The 18373-nt window shown below is 39.2% G+C and overlaps 1 protein-coding gene across 2 annotated transcripts; it reads left to right on the forward strand.

The window, feature by feature from the left end:
* The first annotated feature begins 1474 nt into the window (after nucleotides 1-1474).
* Nucleotides 1475-16305, forward strand: ZCCHC10 (zinc finger CCHC-type containing 10). Of its 2 annotated transcripts, XM_067304944.1 has the most exons (4): nucleotides 1475-1523; nucleotides 5849-6010; nucleotides 10693-10734; nucleotides 14398-16305. In XM_067304944.1, the coding sequence occupies exons 1-4, from the start codon at nucleotides 1483-1485 to the stop codon at nucleotides 14663-14665; spliced, it is 513 nt and encodes a 170-aa protein (XP_067161045.1). In that variant the 5' UTR covers nucleotides 1475-1482; the 3' UTR covers nucleotides 14666-16305. The 2 variants fall into 2 exon arrangements, with proteins under 2 accessions (XP_067161045.1, XP_067161046.1); XM_067304945.1 differs by lacking the exon at nucleotides 10693-10734.
* Nucleotides 16306-18373: the final 2068 nt, after the last annotated feature.

Consider the following 18373-nt stretch of genomic DNA (forward strand, 5'->3'; position numbering starts at 1 on the left):
GAAAATGGTTAGATATGATGTGCTTCCAGGATACTAATGTCAGAAGTAATCCCAATTCAACATTAAAAAATCTGGTTTCTTGCGGATTTTTGTAATGAGAATCCAGGTATTATTTTAACAGCGATCCCTTAAGACAACAATAAGTTTTGATAAAGCAATTAAGAGGCAAGTATAGAAGCCAAATTCCTTGCTTCCCTGAAGTTAGGAGAGGGGCTGCTCTACCGGTGCCAGCTGGCAAAGACTCCCAAGGGGCTGCCTGCCAGCTCTGTGCAGTGAGAAAGCTCCAGCCACTGCTACTACTCTTTTTTCTGTCCCTTGACTTCTCCTCCTATGCCAGAGGCTGTAAGGAGGTGATGTGGGAGCCAAAAATACCAGCTGCTGTTGGCACAGCTGGGGGACTTCACCCTCTTGGGCTGAGTGGGGTAGGGGAAAGAATTTGCCTTATGAGTCCTAGATATAGCTGAACTGTATTTCCTTACCACCAAGTACAGAACACATTGACTCATGCAGGGTCAACATGACTTAATGAATTATTGAGCCATAGTTATGCATCCATATGTGTAGCAGAATTAATCTTTTCAGTTTTTCTGAGATGTTCCTTTTCTATTAGTGTGGGGTATACAAATCTGAGCTGCTAAAAATGAATGTGCTAGTAAATGCTTGCAACATTTTGGCAATAGTAATTGGTTAAATTACTCCTTTCTGAGATCTAGCTCTTTCTAACACTTCTTTGGCTCCTTCATTTTATAATCAGGGAGCTACTATGCCTTCAAACTCTTCACATACCTAAAAGTTCCTGGGAACTCATAGCAAGCTGCCCTTAGGTGTGCTGAATTGTTTATGTGATGGAAGAGAAGTGAAATTGTCCACTGGCTACAACAACAGTCAGGCCTGCTCAGTAGCTCAAGCAATTTTTCAGCGGTGCTGTATCCAGGGCTCTGTGGATGGCGCTGGGTGATGGGATCGTGTCCCAGACTCTGCATGTTGGCATTGGGTGACGGGATTGTGTCCCGGGCTCTGCATGTTGGTGCTGGGTGACGGGATCGTGTCCCGGGCCCCGCAGTTGGTGTCCTCTGGTCATGGACGCAGTGAGACAAGGGTTGTCTCTGCTGCTGGGTTTAGGTGTTTCAGATACACCCATCCTAGGAAAAAGAGAAGCTATCAGCTGAGAGGCAAGTTCTTGGGGGGCTGTAGCCGAAGGGCAGCTGGAGGCGATGAAGGGTGGAAGATGGCGGCGGGGCCCGAGGCGGCCGTTGGCCTGGGCAGCCGCGGCCGGCGCTTCCGGCATCCCGCGGGCGCCATGACAACGCGGGAGGAGGCGAGACGAGGCGGGCGGTCCTCCCGGCGCGTCCTCTCTGGCCTCGGGATGGCTCGCTCTCTGTGGCAGCGGCGCCGTCCTCCACCAATGGGGAGGGAGGAGGAGGAGGCAATGGCCCGGCATGCAGCGCGGTAGCCGCCTCACTTCCCGCCCGGGCCGCTAAGATGGCGACTCCCATGCACCGACTCATCGCTCGGAGACAGGCGTGAGTGCGGCGGGCGGCGGCGGGGCGCGGTGGAGAGCAGGGCAGGGGAGGCCGGGGGCCGGGAGGGGGGCCCCGGCCGTGGGGTCCCCGAGCGGGGACCGCGGGCGCCTCCCCTTCCCTCCCCTCCGTGGGCCCCCCCCGGCTCTTTTTTGGGGCAGTTTCGTGCAGTGCCGACACCCCTCGCAGGTGCCGCGCTGTTCGCGGCGTGGTGCTGCCGGTTGGAGGGGAAACGTCCCGAAACAGGGCCTGGGTGATGCTGCTAATCGGGCTGAGGCTCTCCGTCGTCTGGAGCTGATGGGGCTAAGAGTATTTGTTGTGTCTTGGGCGCCCTGAACCTGAAGGGCCCCGCGGTTTTTGTAAGAGTTGCTCAATTAGTGATTTTTGGATCCATCCTGTGGAAGCTGGAGGCTTTAGAGGGGCTTGAGATAACAAACATAAGCTTGTGTGTTCTTCTTGCTTAAAAAAAAAACACCCAAAACAAAAAAATCAAACTTTTTGTGTGTCTTGTACAGCAGACAGTTTTCTTCCTGTGTCTTAGAGAATTATGGTGATCAAAAAATTAGTGAAATCATTACAGTGAGATGATCAAGAATGAAACCAGAATTACTGAAAAGGAAAGGAAATCTCCACATTGATTAAAACTTTCACTTTTGTTGCTGCTAACACCTGTTAGCAACCATTTGGGTGAAAACTGCCTTACTGGTTTAGTATGCCCTGCCTTTCAGTGAAGTGTGTAAGACCTTGTGATGCAGGAAGGCACAGGTCTTACCCTATCACTTCTGTTGCTCAGGTGTGGGGGGAACCAAATAACTTCTAGGCTTGTGTTATGATATGTTTACTGAATTATAAAAAAGGGGAGGGGGGAGAAGAAAGCAAGCACCCTTTACTCAGTTATGCATATTGCCTTCAAGTAATTCTCTAAATATCGGAGAGATCTGATTGCCAAACACTGGAATCAGAAAAAGCCAACGTTTCTGGTTATTGACATTAAGTACAGCAAATGCCTGTGTTCCACTGTGTTCTGTTGTTTTTTTTTTTTTTTTGGGGGGGGTTGCTTTGATTAAGGATCATTCATTTCTTGGGTTTTTTTTGTTATTTTGGTCTGACCATAAGACTTAGAAACTATGTATTTTTTTTCTCTTTTTTTCATTAGCTAGTATAGTTCCTTTCCTACTTTCCAATGGAAAATATACTTGAAATTTCAAAGTACTTGCAGAATACTTGTTCTTCTAAGTTGCTATTTTATAATGGTCATGGAGTGATTTCTTGTATTTCTTGTTATGTCTCCGTGTGCTTGATGGGAATGTGTGAGTTGTATGTCTGCCAATATTTGCTTCTAGGCTGTGATAATTGATCTGTGTTAAAAGTTTGCTTTCATCTTGAGCTTTTCATTAGTTTTAAAACTTGGCAGTGTTGATACTGTATTTACAAATCTGTAGCTGTTGAGCTATTTTGATCTGTTTTTCCTGGTAATTACTTATATTGCTTTTAGGTTTTGATCTTAACATTTTAGTTTGTGTGGAATAGTTTGCCTCAGTCAGGTGAGGAGCATTATAGCCTTGGAAATGCTGAATTGTATTATTGTTGCTTTGACCACCTGTGCTGTTCCTATGGAGACAGGTCTGGGCTGGTTTGAGATACAAAACAACAAAAGGCGAATGTTTTTCTATCTTGATTAAGATGATGAGAGTGTTCTTATTATGCTCATGTGTAATGATTGTGTCAGAGCCAGAAAACCAAGGCAAGAATTACGCTGGTCACCTTCCTGGTAAAGAAATATCTGTTACTGGTCTTGTCCCTTTTTTCTTTGCAGCTGTTTAACACTAGCAAAAATCAAACTGTAAATGTAGTTTGTGTTTAAAAAAAAAAAAAAATTGCAAAAGTTTACACTGAGAAGATGAACACAAGTAAACTTTCCTATATGCTAAAGCTTGCTGCATTTCTATGTGAATGAATAGTAGGTATATAAAAATAATAGCATGTTTTGAGCATAAAATAGGCCTAACAAAGTGAAACACCATGTTTCTGTACTTGGTATTGGGAGCAACCTTAATCCTACCTGAATGTTGCTTGGAAAGGAAAAGAAAGGTGGTTTTGTTTTAATCAGTCTCCCTGCAGTATACTTCAGTTATTTCAAGAGCAGGCCCACAAGTAGTTTTGGTTTTTCTAAAACCTTTCAAAGCACCTGTTATATTGCTTGTGCTTTAACCACCTCTTTCAAGAGTGCTGGAGTGTGAGGGGGTTAACATTTGGGCATCCTTAGATGCACAAGGAGGAGCACTGCTCATCTGCAGCAGCTGTGTTTAAGTACGGTTTGTAACCATTCAGGAGTACTTTAAGTACCACGCTTACAGTATGTTGCTTATCTCTTTGCTATCTAGAACCTCACTTGTTTTACAATTTCATTTGTTGACTGAAAGGAGCTTAGTTCTCTTAGGTCTCGTAAAACCTTTTCTGTGTTTGCTTTTTGCTTAACATAAGTCTACCTTTTAATGGTCTAATTGAGATGCTGTCTTGTTTAATGCAAAGTGCGTCTTGCACAGTGTGATCATTATTCAGACATTCTTTCGCAGGCATTCAGGAGTTTTGGGACACAGAAAGAAGACTGAACTTAAACAAAACAAACCATTCAGAAGACCTCGTGCGTGTGTTTTTTTCCTCTCTCTCAGTATTAAAAGTGTTGCTTCCTGTTGAAGTCAGAGTTAATTGTGCAGAGCTGATTGCAAGTTTAATTAGTTCTCTAGTCCTGATTTAGATCAGTATTTCTGAAGCTAGACTATGAAGCCAAATAAACTTGATATTGGAAGCAGGATGGATGTTCGCAGCAGAATTAATCAAGATACAACACAACTGTCACAAAGAGCTAGAGTTGAAGGAGACTGCAGTTCATAGGTTATCTTGAAGAGCAAGGCTCCTCTCCTTCTGAGGGCAGGACAATCTAGGAGCTTCCTCCTAGCTAAGCCAGGGCTGTTAATTTCAGATGATTTAGATGGGCTGCCCTTACAAAATGAATATTTTGGTGTTGGAAGGTGGTAGAAGGTGGGAATAAATTACAGCAGTTACAGCATTTGCAGCAAACAGAGTGGGAGCTACAAAGTCCTGATTTTAATACTAGCTGTAAAACTAACTTGTGGTATTATCTTGAGTGAGTCACTTGACCTCTGTGCGAGTTTCCTCATTTGTAAAGGATGAGGGTATCTGTGAGAACATACTAAACCAGTTTTTGCAAAACTTCAGAATGGTGGAGTAAAGTGTTTTAAGAAAATTCCCCCCCCCCCCATATTCTGGCAAAGTATTGCATCACAGTATAAAACCTGAAATATGGATGTAAAAATGCTTGCTAATACTTCAGATATCTGGATGGTAAAGATTGCTAAGTAAAGTCTTGCTTGATATACTTTTCACAAAGGAAGCAAGAACCTGGTTTTTCTTATGATAAGCCTTCTGCCAGACTTTAATAAATTTTATTAGGATTCAGATAATCCACAAATAGGAGCAGCTCTGTTTTGCTTGCACAGAATCCTAGGTTCTTTGTGTGAATTTGGCAGTGTTTGGCACTTGAGTATTAATTTCTAGGAAATGGAAATGAAGCTGCCCAAATTCTGCAGTGTTTTAGAACATCATTTTAATTGTTTATCTCAAGAAATCTAGAAGTATGTGCAATTACTGTATGATAACAAATTGTATGTAGCATAATCATTCCCAAAGGCTGCTGTACGATTATATCCTGTAAAGCCGAAAGCTGTGCCAATCGGGTTGATCAAAATGGGATTTGGGTGATAGGGTTAATCTTTGTTTGCTGACAGAGGATGGTCGTGTTAGCATTCTTCAAAATGTTTAAGTTGCTTAAAATATTGGAAGGGGATGGGAGATTATGGAATCTTAAGAGTGGGGGAAGATTGCAAGTTAGGCTACCCAGAAGCTTTTAGAAAACTGAAGTGAAATTTGGGTGTAGTGGATTCAGTGGTTCAGCATTTGCTACTTCAGCAGACGAAGACTTAGGCTGAAGCTCTGGAATAGAGGAAGTGTCTCTGGGTTTGCTTTGATAAACAGTTGATGTGGGAATATTTTAATAGTTGGAATAGCATGTGTCTGGCAAAACTCAGTATGTAACTATAAACTTGTACCTCTCCAGTGTTTGATGTTACTGTTCTTGTCCTAATTCGGGATACATAATAGCTAAAGCACCCTTGAATGTCAGTCTGGTTTAATCATAACTACATATGCTCTAAAGAATCTGTATGCTATAAAAAAAAAAATCTTATTTTTTAAATAGGTAGAACAGACTTGAAATCAGTCACTTAAGCAATTCTGCATTTTTATAGGGAGGCAAACAAGCAGCATGTGAGATGTCAAAAATGTTTAGAGTTTGGACACTGGACGTATGAATGTACAGGGAAGAGAAAATATCTGCATAGACCTTCGAGGACAGCTCAATTAGCAAAAGTTCTTAAAGAAAAAGAAAAGCAACTGTTACTACAACAAAGGTAAGATTCGCAGGATGAAAATGTTCAGTTTTTAAATAAAAATGTGGTTTTGTATGTGGGTGGGAAAGATAGTGTCCTAGACCGCTTTGTCTTCTTTCGGTTTGTGATACCTGTTAATATTAAAACTGTTGTATATGTCAGGCAGTATCTGCACACTCAGGTCCCACAAAATTAAGGGGTTGTTTGTTAACACCTGCTGTCTAAAATAGGCCAACCTATAGAGTTTATAGCGCATCTTGAAATGACAAAGTGCACTAGGCTAAAGCTAAAATAGTTGGAGCCTTTATGTAATGGAATACTGTTTCCTGCATTCCTCAGTTATGTGGCTTTATTTATGTGGTAGTAAGAAAAGGTTGGTGTCCACACTGTAAATCTATTTAGAAAAAAATAAGTGACTTTCACTTTTGCTCAGATTTGCAGTTAGACTATGCAGACTTAAACCCTGGGTGCTATCTAATGGTGGATCTATGCCAGGAGCACAGTTCTTGTATATCGCTCATTACGAGGTGTAATGATTAAACTGGTGCGTGAGAGCTGGGTCATCGGCTATTCTCAGCTCTGTATTCCTTAAAGCATAAGGACAGACACCTCACTGAATTGACATTCTTTCCCTTTTTGATATCTGAGAATGGGAAGGATACCTGCAGTTTAACACAGTTTTGCTTGGATTTTTCTGTTTATGTGAAATGTGATTTCCTTTCTGCTTTATTCTGTGGATAGACTTTAATGCTTCTCCCAAGTTAAGCAATTAAGCTTTTGTGCATTTCATTTGAAGTATTTTTGAAGAAGAGTTTAAGTAACTTCACTGGAACTTTCAGAGCAAACACAGAGGGATATTTCATGTCACTTTTGAAATGACAATAGCGTGTGACCAGCACATCTTGAGTTCCCCTGCCCTGCTGCTAACATCAGTGAAAATGTTACTCTGTCTTGATGCGTTAAACACCATGCTGTGGTATTTAAAACAATTCTACACAATGCTTAACCAGCCAGCTGAAATCCAAAAGTACCAGATGTTGAAAACATCATAACTGCAGTTTCCTCCCTCAGTTGCGTATGACTTTGTGTCTTTGTTTCTGGGTCTGCAACTTCCTGTGCTGTCTCTGCTGAAGGGTGAGACTTTCTTTTGAATCTAAACAAAGACTTCTGAACCTATACAGAGTGTCTAAACAAAGATAACACCACTTTTAAAGATGGTGAAGTAGCAGAAGAGTGTGTGTGACTGACCCTGTGCTCTTAGCCTTTAAAAAAAAAATTAAAGAAAATACCTTGGTGCTGAAAAGGTAAAACTTGGAATGAGGCTTATCCAGTAATGAACCTTTGCCTATTTTGTACCTTGCACAACTGAGTATGTGAAAGTCCTAGAAGGAAAGTTCACTCTAGTGCTCAGTGTGCATACTTAAAATTGTACCTCTTTCTAAAGAAAAGAAAAAGTTGTACTATGAGAAATATTTTTGAAGGAACTTGATAGGCTTGCGTGATCTCAGTATTCAAAATCTTTCACCTTTCATATTGGGATATGCGCTGTGTAAGTAGGAAATTTACTTTTATAGGCTCTTCCTAAGTTTTTGCTCTTCAAAAAAAAAAAAAAAATCAAGTAGCATACCTATGGGTGTAAAACCAATATATATAGGACCTAAATGAAGCAATTCAGTTTCTAATTTTTTAAAACCATTTTGTACTGAATTATTGTTTACCATAGTCTTGGAGTGGTAAGTAACTCCAGTTGACAAAGAGAAAGAAGTGTATCAGACTAGTTTTCCATTAAATTCCTATTTATGAGATTTTCCATTCTGCTGTTGCGGTAGCTGAAGAGGTCGCTACCTTAGCCCCCCTGAGGGACAGTACCGTTTTTCTGCCATTGCAGCTAAAATGACTGAACGTTGCACAACGCATCCTCTGTTGCTGCAACTTGCAGCTCAGCATGTTAGTTGTAGGTTGTTAGTGGGATGTGAGCTGTGGAAGTGTGTTCATGCCTCTGGCTCTGTCATCTTGCTGGGGAAGGAAAATAGGTGGTAACCTCTGGTCTGATTGACTTCATCAGCTGCTTCAGCTGGGACAGGAATATGAATCAGAATGCTGAAATAATGGCTGAAGTGGAAGAGCGGGACAGCCCATTAGCTTAGCTGAAGAGTATTGTGTTTTTCTAATGAATTCTCATCCAATAAGTAATTATGAAGCAAATCTAACCCTCTAGTATGAGGATAGGATAGAAAATGAGTATAGGATAAGAAACTGGGCATGCTTACACTCTAAAACTTGCTGCCTTTGGAGGCAGAGTTTGGAAAGTTCTTCAGAGAATCAAGACTTTTAAGACAGAGATTGATGAGTTTAAGACTTAGATTATTTCACTGTTCCTTTCCTGTTTTATTTCTATCAAATTCTGCAGGGTAGAATGGGAGGATAGTTAATTGAGGATGAAATCCCTTGTTGCTTAGCCATTTTGCCTAAATTTGAGAATTTTATATAGGAGTTATGACTGTCCAGTCTCTGACCAATAGAATTTTTCTGCCTCTAAATCAAACAATTAGTCCACAGCGTGAGGAATCTGTGGTGTGGAAGCTTATCTAAGGGATATTTAGTCATCCTTTTATAAGATGGGAGCAGTTTTTAAACTGGGTTGAACTGGGCTGGATTCATGCTGATCGCATGGTCCTAAGCTCTCTGAAGCTCATTAACTGTGCCTTGAGGCATCCAGTTCCTTAGATATCAATATTACACTTTCAAGAATGAAGCTTATTCTTCATGGAAAGAACAACTTACTAGATCATGTTTTTATATTTTTATAGCTTGCTTTGGAAGGTTATTTCTTATCTGCACAGAAGTCAGGTCTCATACATACTAGTATTGCACCCAGGCTGCTTCTGTGTATTTGCATCATCTTCTTTAAAGATCTAATATCATTAACCAGAATGCACACACAATATGATAAGATTAATATTAATTTTCTAACAACTGCATACAAGATTTTTTCAGTGTTAACTCACTTCAGCAGTTGTTCCATGATCCTTTTATTTGCCCAGTATTGACCCCATAATTCCTGATATACGTTATGGAGGTTTAGCTTACTGGAATCAGTAAAGCCTGCAGTTCCCCAATCCTGGAGTAGGAGTTGGGAAGGAAGGAAAGGTGAGAGCGTGCTTATTCCTTAGTGATATTACTATGTTGAAGTAGAACCGGAAAGCTTGAGTCTTATGGTTCTGAGAGCAGAGCAGAGTATGGCACTAGAGGGAATACTTGACCAAGCACAATGAAACAGGTTTGTTTGATCTGCAGGGGTTGACCACTTCCAGTTGTGTAGTTCCGTAAAGTAGTGAACTCATTAATTTATGCATGTGTTAAACACTAGAGGGTGGCAGAGACCTATGCCATGGTAGCCTGGGTTAGTCACATAGTTAGGTCCTTTCTTCTGAAAGGTGTTTTCAGTTCTAATTCCATCTACTCTCAGTGACCTTGTGCAACCTCTTACCTGTGAAATAGCTTGTTACCTATGTTACCTATAACAAGGATATAAGGCCTTGATAATACAAATAGTAAAATCATTCAGTAGAATGGGAAGGATAATAACTTGGTTCCAAGTTCAGTGAATCTTCCTCTTGCCTGCAGAGGATATGTAGGGGGTGAAGAGAACTCTTACGTAGAATAATTTACCAGTTGTATGAAAATAATCTCATTTTGCTGCCATACGAATGACACTGAGGAATTTTCATTGAAATACAGTGTAGTTTACATTTAACATTCTCCTCTCTCACCCTTTTTTGGAATCTTTACCAACACAGACTGCTTTATAATTTCTAAATAAAATATACTTGTATTTTTTCCAAATCAGGTGCTTGCTTTTATTTCTGTGCACTTAAGGTGGCTTCCAATAATAGGTTTCTGTTGAGGAAAAAAGTATCCTGGTTTGTGAAAGAACATACAATTTCCTCACATATCAATGGCACATTAAGCATGTTCTAAGAATATGAGGTAGGAAAACCTTAATCGCACACATACAGCACTTAATTCAACCTGGAATGTATTTCTGCAATGGGTTAAGAAGAGGATGTAACTAAATTTAACCAAAAGATTGTTTTGTATATAAAACAAACAAAAAACCTTTGAGATGGGAAGACCAGTAAAAATCTCTTCAAGAAAGTGTTTTGTTAAGAAGCTTTCCTCTCCAGTGTTTGCCACTAAAACTTTGCGTGCATGAATACCTGAGAATCTGAAAGACAAATAGCTGGAAAGCATGAATAGAAGTAGACTATTCTGCCTTTATTGTGCTTGAAAGACATGCGTTAAAAATCCTACAGACTGATTCAGTCTCTTAACCCTTTGTTTCAATCAATTCAGAATTGGGCTGAATGTGGGTACATAGAAATTTTTTTGCATCTTTCTCCCCCCTGCTTTTCTCATCCTGAAATGATGTTGTCCCTCTAATATGAAGAGTAAAGCATGCTTAATACAGAAAATTAGGGGTGAATTGCAAATTTCTTTTCCTGGATTTGTAGGCATTGTCTTCCTTCTGGGGTGAGAAGAGGCTGAAAATAGAGAAAGATGCCAACTGAACTCTGGGGTAGTGCAGCTCTCTGCCAGTGGCGTACCAGTTTTCTAATATTGAACTCAGCTCCATTGTGCTGCTATTTATTTAATTTTCCTACTGCATTAATCAAAGCCATTGTTTTTCCCCCCTTAATTAGCACTGGAGAAAGTACTACAGAAAGGAAGACCAAGAAAAAAAGGTACGTGGGGAACGATAGCAAATTGTGCAGCAATTTCAGTGTGTGATCTTGCACTCGTAATTGCAGTTGGCAATTTGGAAGGGGTGTGTGGGGAAATTGAAAGCGAATGCTGCAAATGCAGATTTGATTTTACTGCTTTGAGCCTGTTATGGGCATTTGAATGACAGATATTTGGCAAGTTTTTCCTCCCTGTCCAAAAGCTCTAAATTTTTTGTCTTTTGTCTTCTTCCTTACTGCTTGCCCTATCTCTTTGTGATCTTGCTTTAATAGTAAAAATCTTCTTATTTCTGCCTCAAAGTTCATGAAGTGTACTTTAAACAATTGTGCAAGAATGGCATACTGTTTTCTAATCGGTAATCGCTCCACCTACCCATCTTGCTCTTCCTTTTGTTGTGTTCATTCCCTTCTCTTAACAGCTGTCTCCCTCAAAGTTTGTATAGAGACTAAATTAGTGTCTTTAAAAAACAAAAACATACGCCTAGGAACTAAATCCTCCACCACCAAAAGAGAGGAAAATCCTAATTTGAACCAAGAACTCTTTTGACACTATTGCCACTGTAAATTTGTAGTACTGTTAGCTCAGGAATCCACTTTAGTATTTATTAGCAAAACCGTTTCAGGAACAGCTAGAACCTTGGTCACAATACTTGTGCGAAGCGTGTCATGAGTTTTACCTTCGGGGGATGACTGTTCACCAATGGCCTCATTGGTCTCTTTGCACCAAGTTGGCTGTCCCCTGTCTCCAAACCCTGCTTTGTAAAAACACTTTGCAAAAGACTTTTTTTAAAGACTGGACCTTTTGTTTTGTGTGTCAATCATTAAATAGGCCAGAGCAGTTTCTTTAAAACACTCCTTTATTTTAGGCTATTGTGTTGTGTGGCTTTACTGGAATACTTCCTGGCCAGGGTCTTAATTCTACCATTGGAGTAAGTTTTATCAAAGACTCCTTTCTCAATAGTGCCACTTATTGTTGAAATTACTGAGGACATATGAGATTGTAGATTAAATGAACTTTAAACGATGTAATTCAGATGTCTTCCTTGCTCAGGTTTCTCATATGCTGAACTCCTCTATCTGGCATAATAATTTTCAGAGTATTTGAGCTCAAACCCAATGTAAAATGGAGGGAAAAAAAAACACAATTTATTTGGGGGATTTTGTTTGACTTTTTTTTTTTCCTTAAAATCTTAAGCTTTTTTTAGGTTTGATTTGTTATTTTGTTTTTATGCAAGCCCAGAATCATCAATATAACTCTTTTCCAGATTATATGCAACTTACATTTTTACTGTGATGCAGGAAGAATTAAATGCATAAAACTCTGTAAAGCATTGCCATGGAATATGTAAATTCCAGACTGAAGAAATGCAAAAGCTAAGATTCCAGCAGCAGTGAGCACTAACCTTTTACATACTGTATGTTTGTTTTGATATAAACAGTAACAAGTAACCTACAGGCTTAACCAGAAAAACAGGAACAGGCAAAGCTGCTGTTACAGTCTTGTACCTTAGGTGGCACAGAGCTTTCTTCTGAGCACGTTAGCTTCATCATTCCTATATAGTGTCCTTCGGTTCTAAATTGAAAGTCCCTTCATGCTTTGATCACATCTAATTCTACCTGTCTGAAGAGTAAAATCCTGTCCTAACTCATTTGTTCCCTGAGGCACCCAGCTGTGATTGTGCCCAAAACTGCAGCTTTGATTTAAGTAGTGTTTAAAAACACCAGGGATTGTTAGATGATTCCAATAGAATTAGAAAGGACAAAGCCTTGGAGCAGGGTGACAGAAAGCAGGCAAAATCGCAAAATGCAGCAGTTGGTCTGCAGTTGGCACATGGGATCATAAGAGATGTTAACATTAGCGAACTTGTTTTGGGGAGAGTGAATGCTGGTCTGCCTGAGAAATTTTGTGGGCTTCCAGTGGTCTAATAGACCCCAAAATCTGGGATCTACCAGTGTACAGCATCTGGAGTGTCACCTTATGCAGTTAAGATAAAATAGGTAAATTTTACTTGCTCCACTGTCAATTTCTTCTTTCATAACTGCTCATAGGCCGCATATTGCATCACCTTCTGAAAACAAGCATCTGTATGTTTCTTCTCTCATAGAGCTAGCCATTGCTTTCCTTTAAGAGAAACAATATTAAGTGTTATTTTCTGATGTTTGTGAGTGGATTTCAGTGCATGGCCTGAATATTGCAGGTCCATGGACTGCTCCTATGGGATCTGTGAAAGGTGATCAGGAAGAGAAAGTTCAGTCAGAGCCCTGTTCTTGTTGAAGGGATTCCCTGACCGATTCTTACCTGTGTAAGTGGGCCTGCACCTCTAATGAAACTGCTTCTGTTGAAGCTACTGCTCTGTTTAGCAGTTTCCCTCCAAAAGGCTAAATGCCACTTTAAAATGAGTTTCTACTAGTTCCATTATTTTGTTTTTCTAATCTTGAGATTATTTTTTGTCAACAGTAAGCCTGTATTTAACCGGCCTATATGGATTTTTTTTATTAATCAGCCATTATATCTGCTCACACAGAGATAACAGATGCCAGATGTATTATAAAAACTTCAGTGGTTCATAGCTTAATACATGCATCCAGGTTTATCAGTTGACATGCCTGTGGCTGGTATGATTTAAAAAAAAATTTTTTTAATGTCTGTCTCTATTATAGCATTAACATATGCATTTCCTGAGTTGTTACTTGGGCCCTCAAAGAAAACAAATTAATTTTCTAATGAAAAGAAGAGTCAGAATTATTATATATAGCACTTTTGCCTGCTGTCAGAATGATATTCAGTTGATTTTAGTTGGTGGGAAGGTGGGAATGAATTAGTACATTTACACTTTGCTTGGAGAAAGATCTATGGGAGAATTTAACTGTGTTTTCTTGGAATTCATACTATATTGTTCATTCAAAGACCATGAAATTGCGAGAACGGCAGCCTTTCATAAAGGCTGCATCTTCTTAATGGGAAAGCTAGTAACTTTTTTATATTAGCATGAAAAAAAAATTGCAGAGCATGCAGAAATCCATAGCATATCCACTTTCCAATATTCATAATTCTGTCTTCATCCTGGACTTCCTCAGAGGCACCCACCCCTTCTTCCCCACCCTGCAAGCTTAAGCATTCTGTAGTGGCAGGTAGGTTGGGTTCTTTTGCCATGAGTAATCTAAGAACAGTCTCAGAATACAGTTCTAACATTTGTGAAGTCACTGGTGAAACTTCCACCAACTTTACTGCAGTCAAAATTTTTTCACTCCTTATTACAGCGATGTGCCAGGGAACTGATCTTTAATTTTTCCCAAGGCTTTAGTAGTATACAACATTCATGTTCTTCTATTTAGCTCTGTCAGCAAAGGCAGTAGTCGTTACTATGAACAAGATCCTGCCAACTTTCAAATTTAACTTTTTTCTGTAGTCTTGTTTTGGCTTTCAAATTTTCCAGGACAACTTACTTCATGTGCCTGGTGTCACTCTGCCATTGCTGAAATAGGAAAAAATGCATTTGTTCAGAATGGAAGGGGGAAAAATGGCTGGTTGTCCTTAAGACTGAGTCAGACCTGGAAAATTTCAGCCCAAATAATTGATCTTTGGATTACACCAGAGTATAAAGAACACTCTGTAATGCTGTCTCAGGCAGGCCTGTTCTCATCTGTGTATTTGTTTTCTTTCAGATCTAAAAGTGTGACAAGTTCCAGCAGCAGTAGCAGTGCCAGTTCAGCTAGCGATTCGTCGTCTGACAGTGAAGACTCCTCTACCTCTTCTTCTGATGAAGACAGTGACAGTGATGAGAGCTCCTCTACTTCCTCATCTTCTCCCTCTTCAAGTAGTACTTCCTCTTCTTCAGAGTTCGAATCAGAATCTAGTTCCTCCAGCAGTAGCAGCAGCAGCACAGACAGTAGCTCTGATGATGAGCCACCAAAGAAAAAGAAGAAGAAATAGTGTGGTAAAGTGTAGAACTGATGTTAGTGAATGAAAACATTCTTCAAAGATGTTTCGAACATGTTATTGCCAAACAGTTTAACTGGTCAACATTTCTACGGCTAAAACTTTCTAAATGTTTTGCATAGTTGTTCATATGACATAAAAGGTATTAAATGGCATGTGAGACTTGCTGAAAGAGTATTTTTGTGGTTAATCCTTTTATGGAAAATTTTACTTTTTTAGTTAAAAATCTATCATCAGATTTGTTTATATGAGCTAAGGTCCAGTAACCCTGATGTTTACATGATGGAAAGCAAAAGCTTTTTGTTGCAGATCATGCTGTGCATCATATACTACTATTCTGTTTTTGGCAGCTTCACTTACATTTAGAAAATCCTCTAAACTGTTTAGAAGCAAAAGTTGTACACTGCCGGCTGCAGAGCACTGTCATTGTTTGTTGAAATTGAATGCACAACGTTGCACACAAGGGACTTCCATCTCACTGTTAACAAATGTATTATTTGCTGCTGAGCTTTTTTTCTGATGGCTTTTCCTGATGCTTCCAGGTTAAGTCTTAATTGCAACATAAAACTTTTAATAGTGCTCATTTGTTAATGATCGATATACAACTTGTCCTGTACAAAGGCTTTAGTCTTTTCAACTTTGCCTGTATCCTTAGCTCATGTATTTGTAATACTCTGAGACAAAGAAAGTCTCTTGCAGCAGTGTCTGCGTGAGAAAGAGGAGTAGTGCACAGTGGAAGAAGTATGACTGATGCTGCTTAGGAGTTTCATCTTTGTGCCTTTTTTTGTAAATTAAATGTATCCTAGTGAGAGAAGGGCTTGAGTGGGTGTTTTTCAGAACTCAATTAGCTTTCCATACAGAATATGGTCAATAAAACTAGAGAGAGTAGTAGCAAACAAAAACGGGCACTATTTTCACGGAAAGAGGAGAAAAAGGCTATTTTCACTGGATGTTCAGTAAGAAAAGGAGTCGCCTTTAAATAGAGATCCTGAAGGAAGATGTTTCTCTTTTGATATTTTTGCAAAAAATTGTTGTGTAATGCAAGATTAACAATCCATGTTGTTGGGCACGTGGTGGCTGACACTATAGTCTGCAGTATTATCAGTCTGTTATTTTTATGTAATAAAGTGTGCACGTGTCTGTAAAAATCTGGCATGAGAGAAGCAAGTTAGTGCAAAAAATAAAAAAACAAACCAAAATATGAACATACTGCAGAACACTTATTGCTGGTTGCAAAATGATACTAATTTGCTCTTGTGGTGGATTTAAGCAGTTGGCATTAGTATTTTAATTAGTGATGCAGTCTCCTAAATTTCTTATTGTTGGAGTTCCCTTTTTTTGGGAGGGGGCATCAGATGTGGAAGAATTCTTAAATATCCTGGTTTAGGTAAAATATAGTAACTAAACTATTTTTTATATTTTTATGGAAAAAGTAGTGTGTAGAATTACTTTTGAATAAACTGTGCTTATATTTAAATGTTTGAAAATATGTATGTTGTATGTTTTAGTCTGTAATCATTACTGTGTTTTACAGAACACTGCAGACTGTAAATAAAATTACCAGAAAGTTGTTTAAGTCCTCTTGAGCAAATGTACCATTCAATGGGAAAAAGTTAATAAATTATTAAACAATATTTGCTAAGCTCATACTTATTGCAAATCCAAACCAAAGTGATATAGTAGTAATTAAGTGGAAAAAATAAAACCCTCTGGAAAATAGGACTACTTGTAGTGCAGTGTGTAGGGCCATCTCTTGCAGTTTCAGCAGACGGCGCGTTGTGCCTGAAACCGCTGTGTTGGTAAGTTTGCTGTCGCTAACTTCTTCCGCTGTAGGGCCGTGGCAGGAATGGGGACTGCTGGAAGAGGGACGCGGAGCCTGGCTGTGCGGAGGAGATCCCATACTGTGGAAACACAGGCTTTAGCTTTGGTTGGCGTTCAGGAGCTGTGCAGCAGCAGTGCAGAGAGAGGGGGATCGTGATGGGGAACAGTTGTTCAGAAGGGAGAGGATTGATTCTGAACTATCTTTGCCATCCTGTTAAGAACATGTTGTACACTAATTTCTTTAGTGTTGCTGGGTTTTGTGTGTAGTTAGTTTTCTGAAATCTGGCTTCACACAGAAGTGTGTTTCTTCTCATTAAGTTGTCTCTGCCAGGTAAAGTTTAAGATACTTAGAGAACTATTAAGTACTAAAGCAAGTCATTAAATTCAGAGGGCTGGTTTCTTCATGCACCTGGTTACCTTTAGTATCTGCAGTTAGACAAATGGGCTGCCATTCATAAAGGCAAAGGGAAACACTTGCATAATCTACATTCTGTCAGCAGGAGGTAGGATAAAATAACATAATTACAGATGAGATTAAGGAAGCCTTAATTTAATTTTTGGTCTGCTGTTGACTCATGAGCTGAGACTTTAAGAGACAGCTTACTGCTTTCAGTGGATCTGGTATTGTCAAATACTGATCAAGTCTGAGACCAGCCATAAGCCCTTCTGTACTCATGTTTTTTAAAGGTTTACTTTCAAATACAATAACTTCATTGAATTTGAATTCCCCTTTCTGTTTCATTTGTCTCTGCATATTCTTATTTTACAGAGGAAAAAAAACTACCAGCCTGGCAAGAGCCTTACCAGTTCATCTTTCAGCAGATCACATCTGGATTTCTTATAGCAAGATGCTTCAATGACAGTTTTTTTTCAACAGGAAAGGTATTTCTTTAATTACTGTCTTCCAAAGCTCTAAGTACAAAAGATCACTAACTTGCAAAAAAGTACTAACTAGAAATTGTTATATTTACCAAGCAGTTACATGAGACTTGTGTAGCTCTAAACAGGCTCAGTTTAATCCTTCCCCCGTAAGTAAAACTGCCATTGCTAATTGGAGTGAAGCAATTGATGCAGTCTAGTAGAAAAACAGCCTCAGGAAAAGGCATCACATTTCAAGGAGAAACATTACTAACTGATGGGAGAGCAAAAGAAGGCAGAGACAACCTGATCTTCTAGTCTAGGCCTTTATTAAATTGAACATCTGTCAGAGCCAGAAACAGATTTTTGGGTGCCCTAAATGAAATCATGTTACAGTCACTTACAGATTTTTATTTTTTTTAGGAAGGAGTCCTTAATAAATAGAAATTTTGCTATCAAATGGATTTGCTTTATAAAGAAATGATTCAACATACCTCGTCCTTATGGATTTAATTTAGTTTATGAAATTATGTTTATGTATAATACATGCCTTTAACCAGACACTGAGAATATCAGTTATCTGATGTAGATCTTCAGAGCCTAATTTTGTTAACTGAGATATGCAAGCGTGTGTGAGAATACAAAACACAATACAGAATACAAGTTTGACTATTGAAAAGTGATATATCAAAAATGCCACTGACAACATCTTTTTAAAAGCATTATAGAAATCTGTTAGGAACAGATATGTATACTTTTTCCTTTTTTTAATTTTCTGTTCCTCTATGGTACAGTAGTACTTTCTCAAATAAGCTCTCTGCTCCCTACCCACTGATATAAAGTAGGGAAGTGAGATTAATTGTACAAAGAAATCTACAGAGCCAAGTTATAGCTGCATTTAATTTTCAGACAGGTAAGGGTTCCATCCCTATTTGATAATATTTTGTAACAGTACTGATAATACTTCAGTGTCATAATAAGCTTCAGATTTAACCACCAGTTAAAATAGAGTTATGAGTTATT

Source organism: Apteryx mantelli, chromosome 14 (genome assembly GCF_036417845.1).
Source record: "Apteryx mantelli isolate bAptMan1 chromosome 14, bAptMan1.hap1, whole genome shotgun sequence".
Taxonomy (NCBI): domain Eukaryota; kingdom Metazoa; phylum Chordata; class Aves; order Apterygiformes; family Apterygidae; genus Apteryx; species Apteryx mantelli.

Coding starts and splice junctions, on each gene's coding strand:
- ZCCHC10 (XM_067304944.1), top strand. CDS start 1,483: ATGGCGACTCCCATGCACCGACTCATCGCTCGGAGACAGGC. Junction 1,524..5,848: donor CTCATCGCTCGGAGACAGGC/GTGAGTGCGGCG, acceptor GCATTTTTATAG/GGAGGCAAACAAGCAGCATG. Junction 10,735..14,397: donor AGGAAGACCAAGAAAAAAAG/GTACGTGGGGAA, acceptor GTTTTCTTTCAG/ATCTAAAAGTGTGACAAGTT.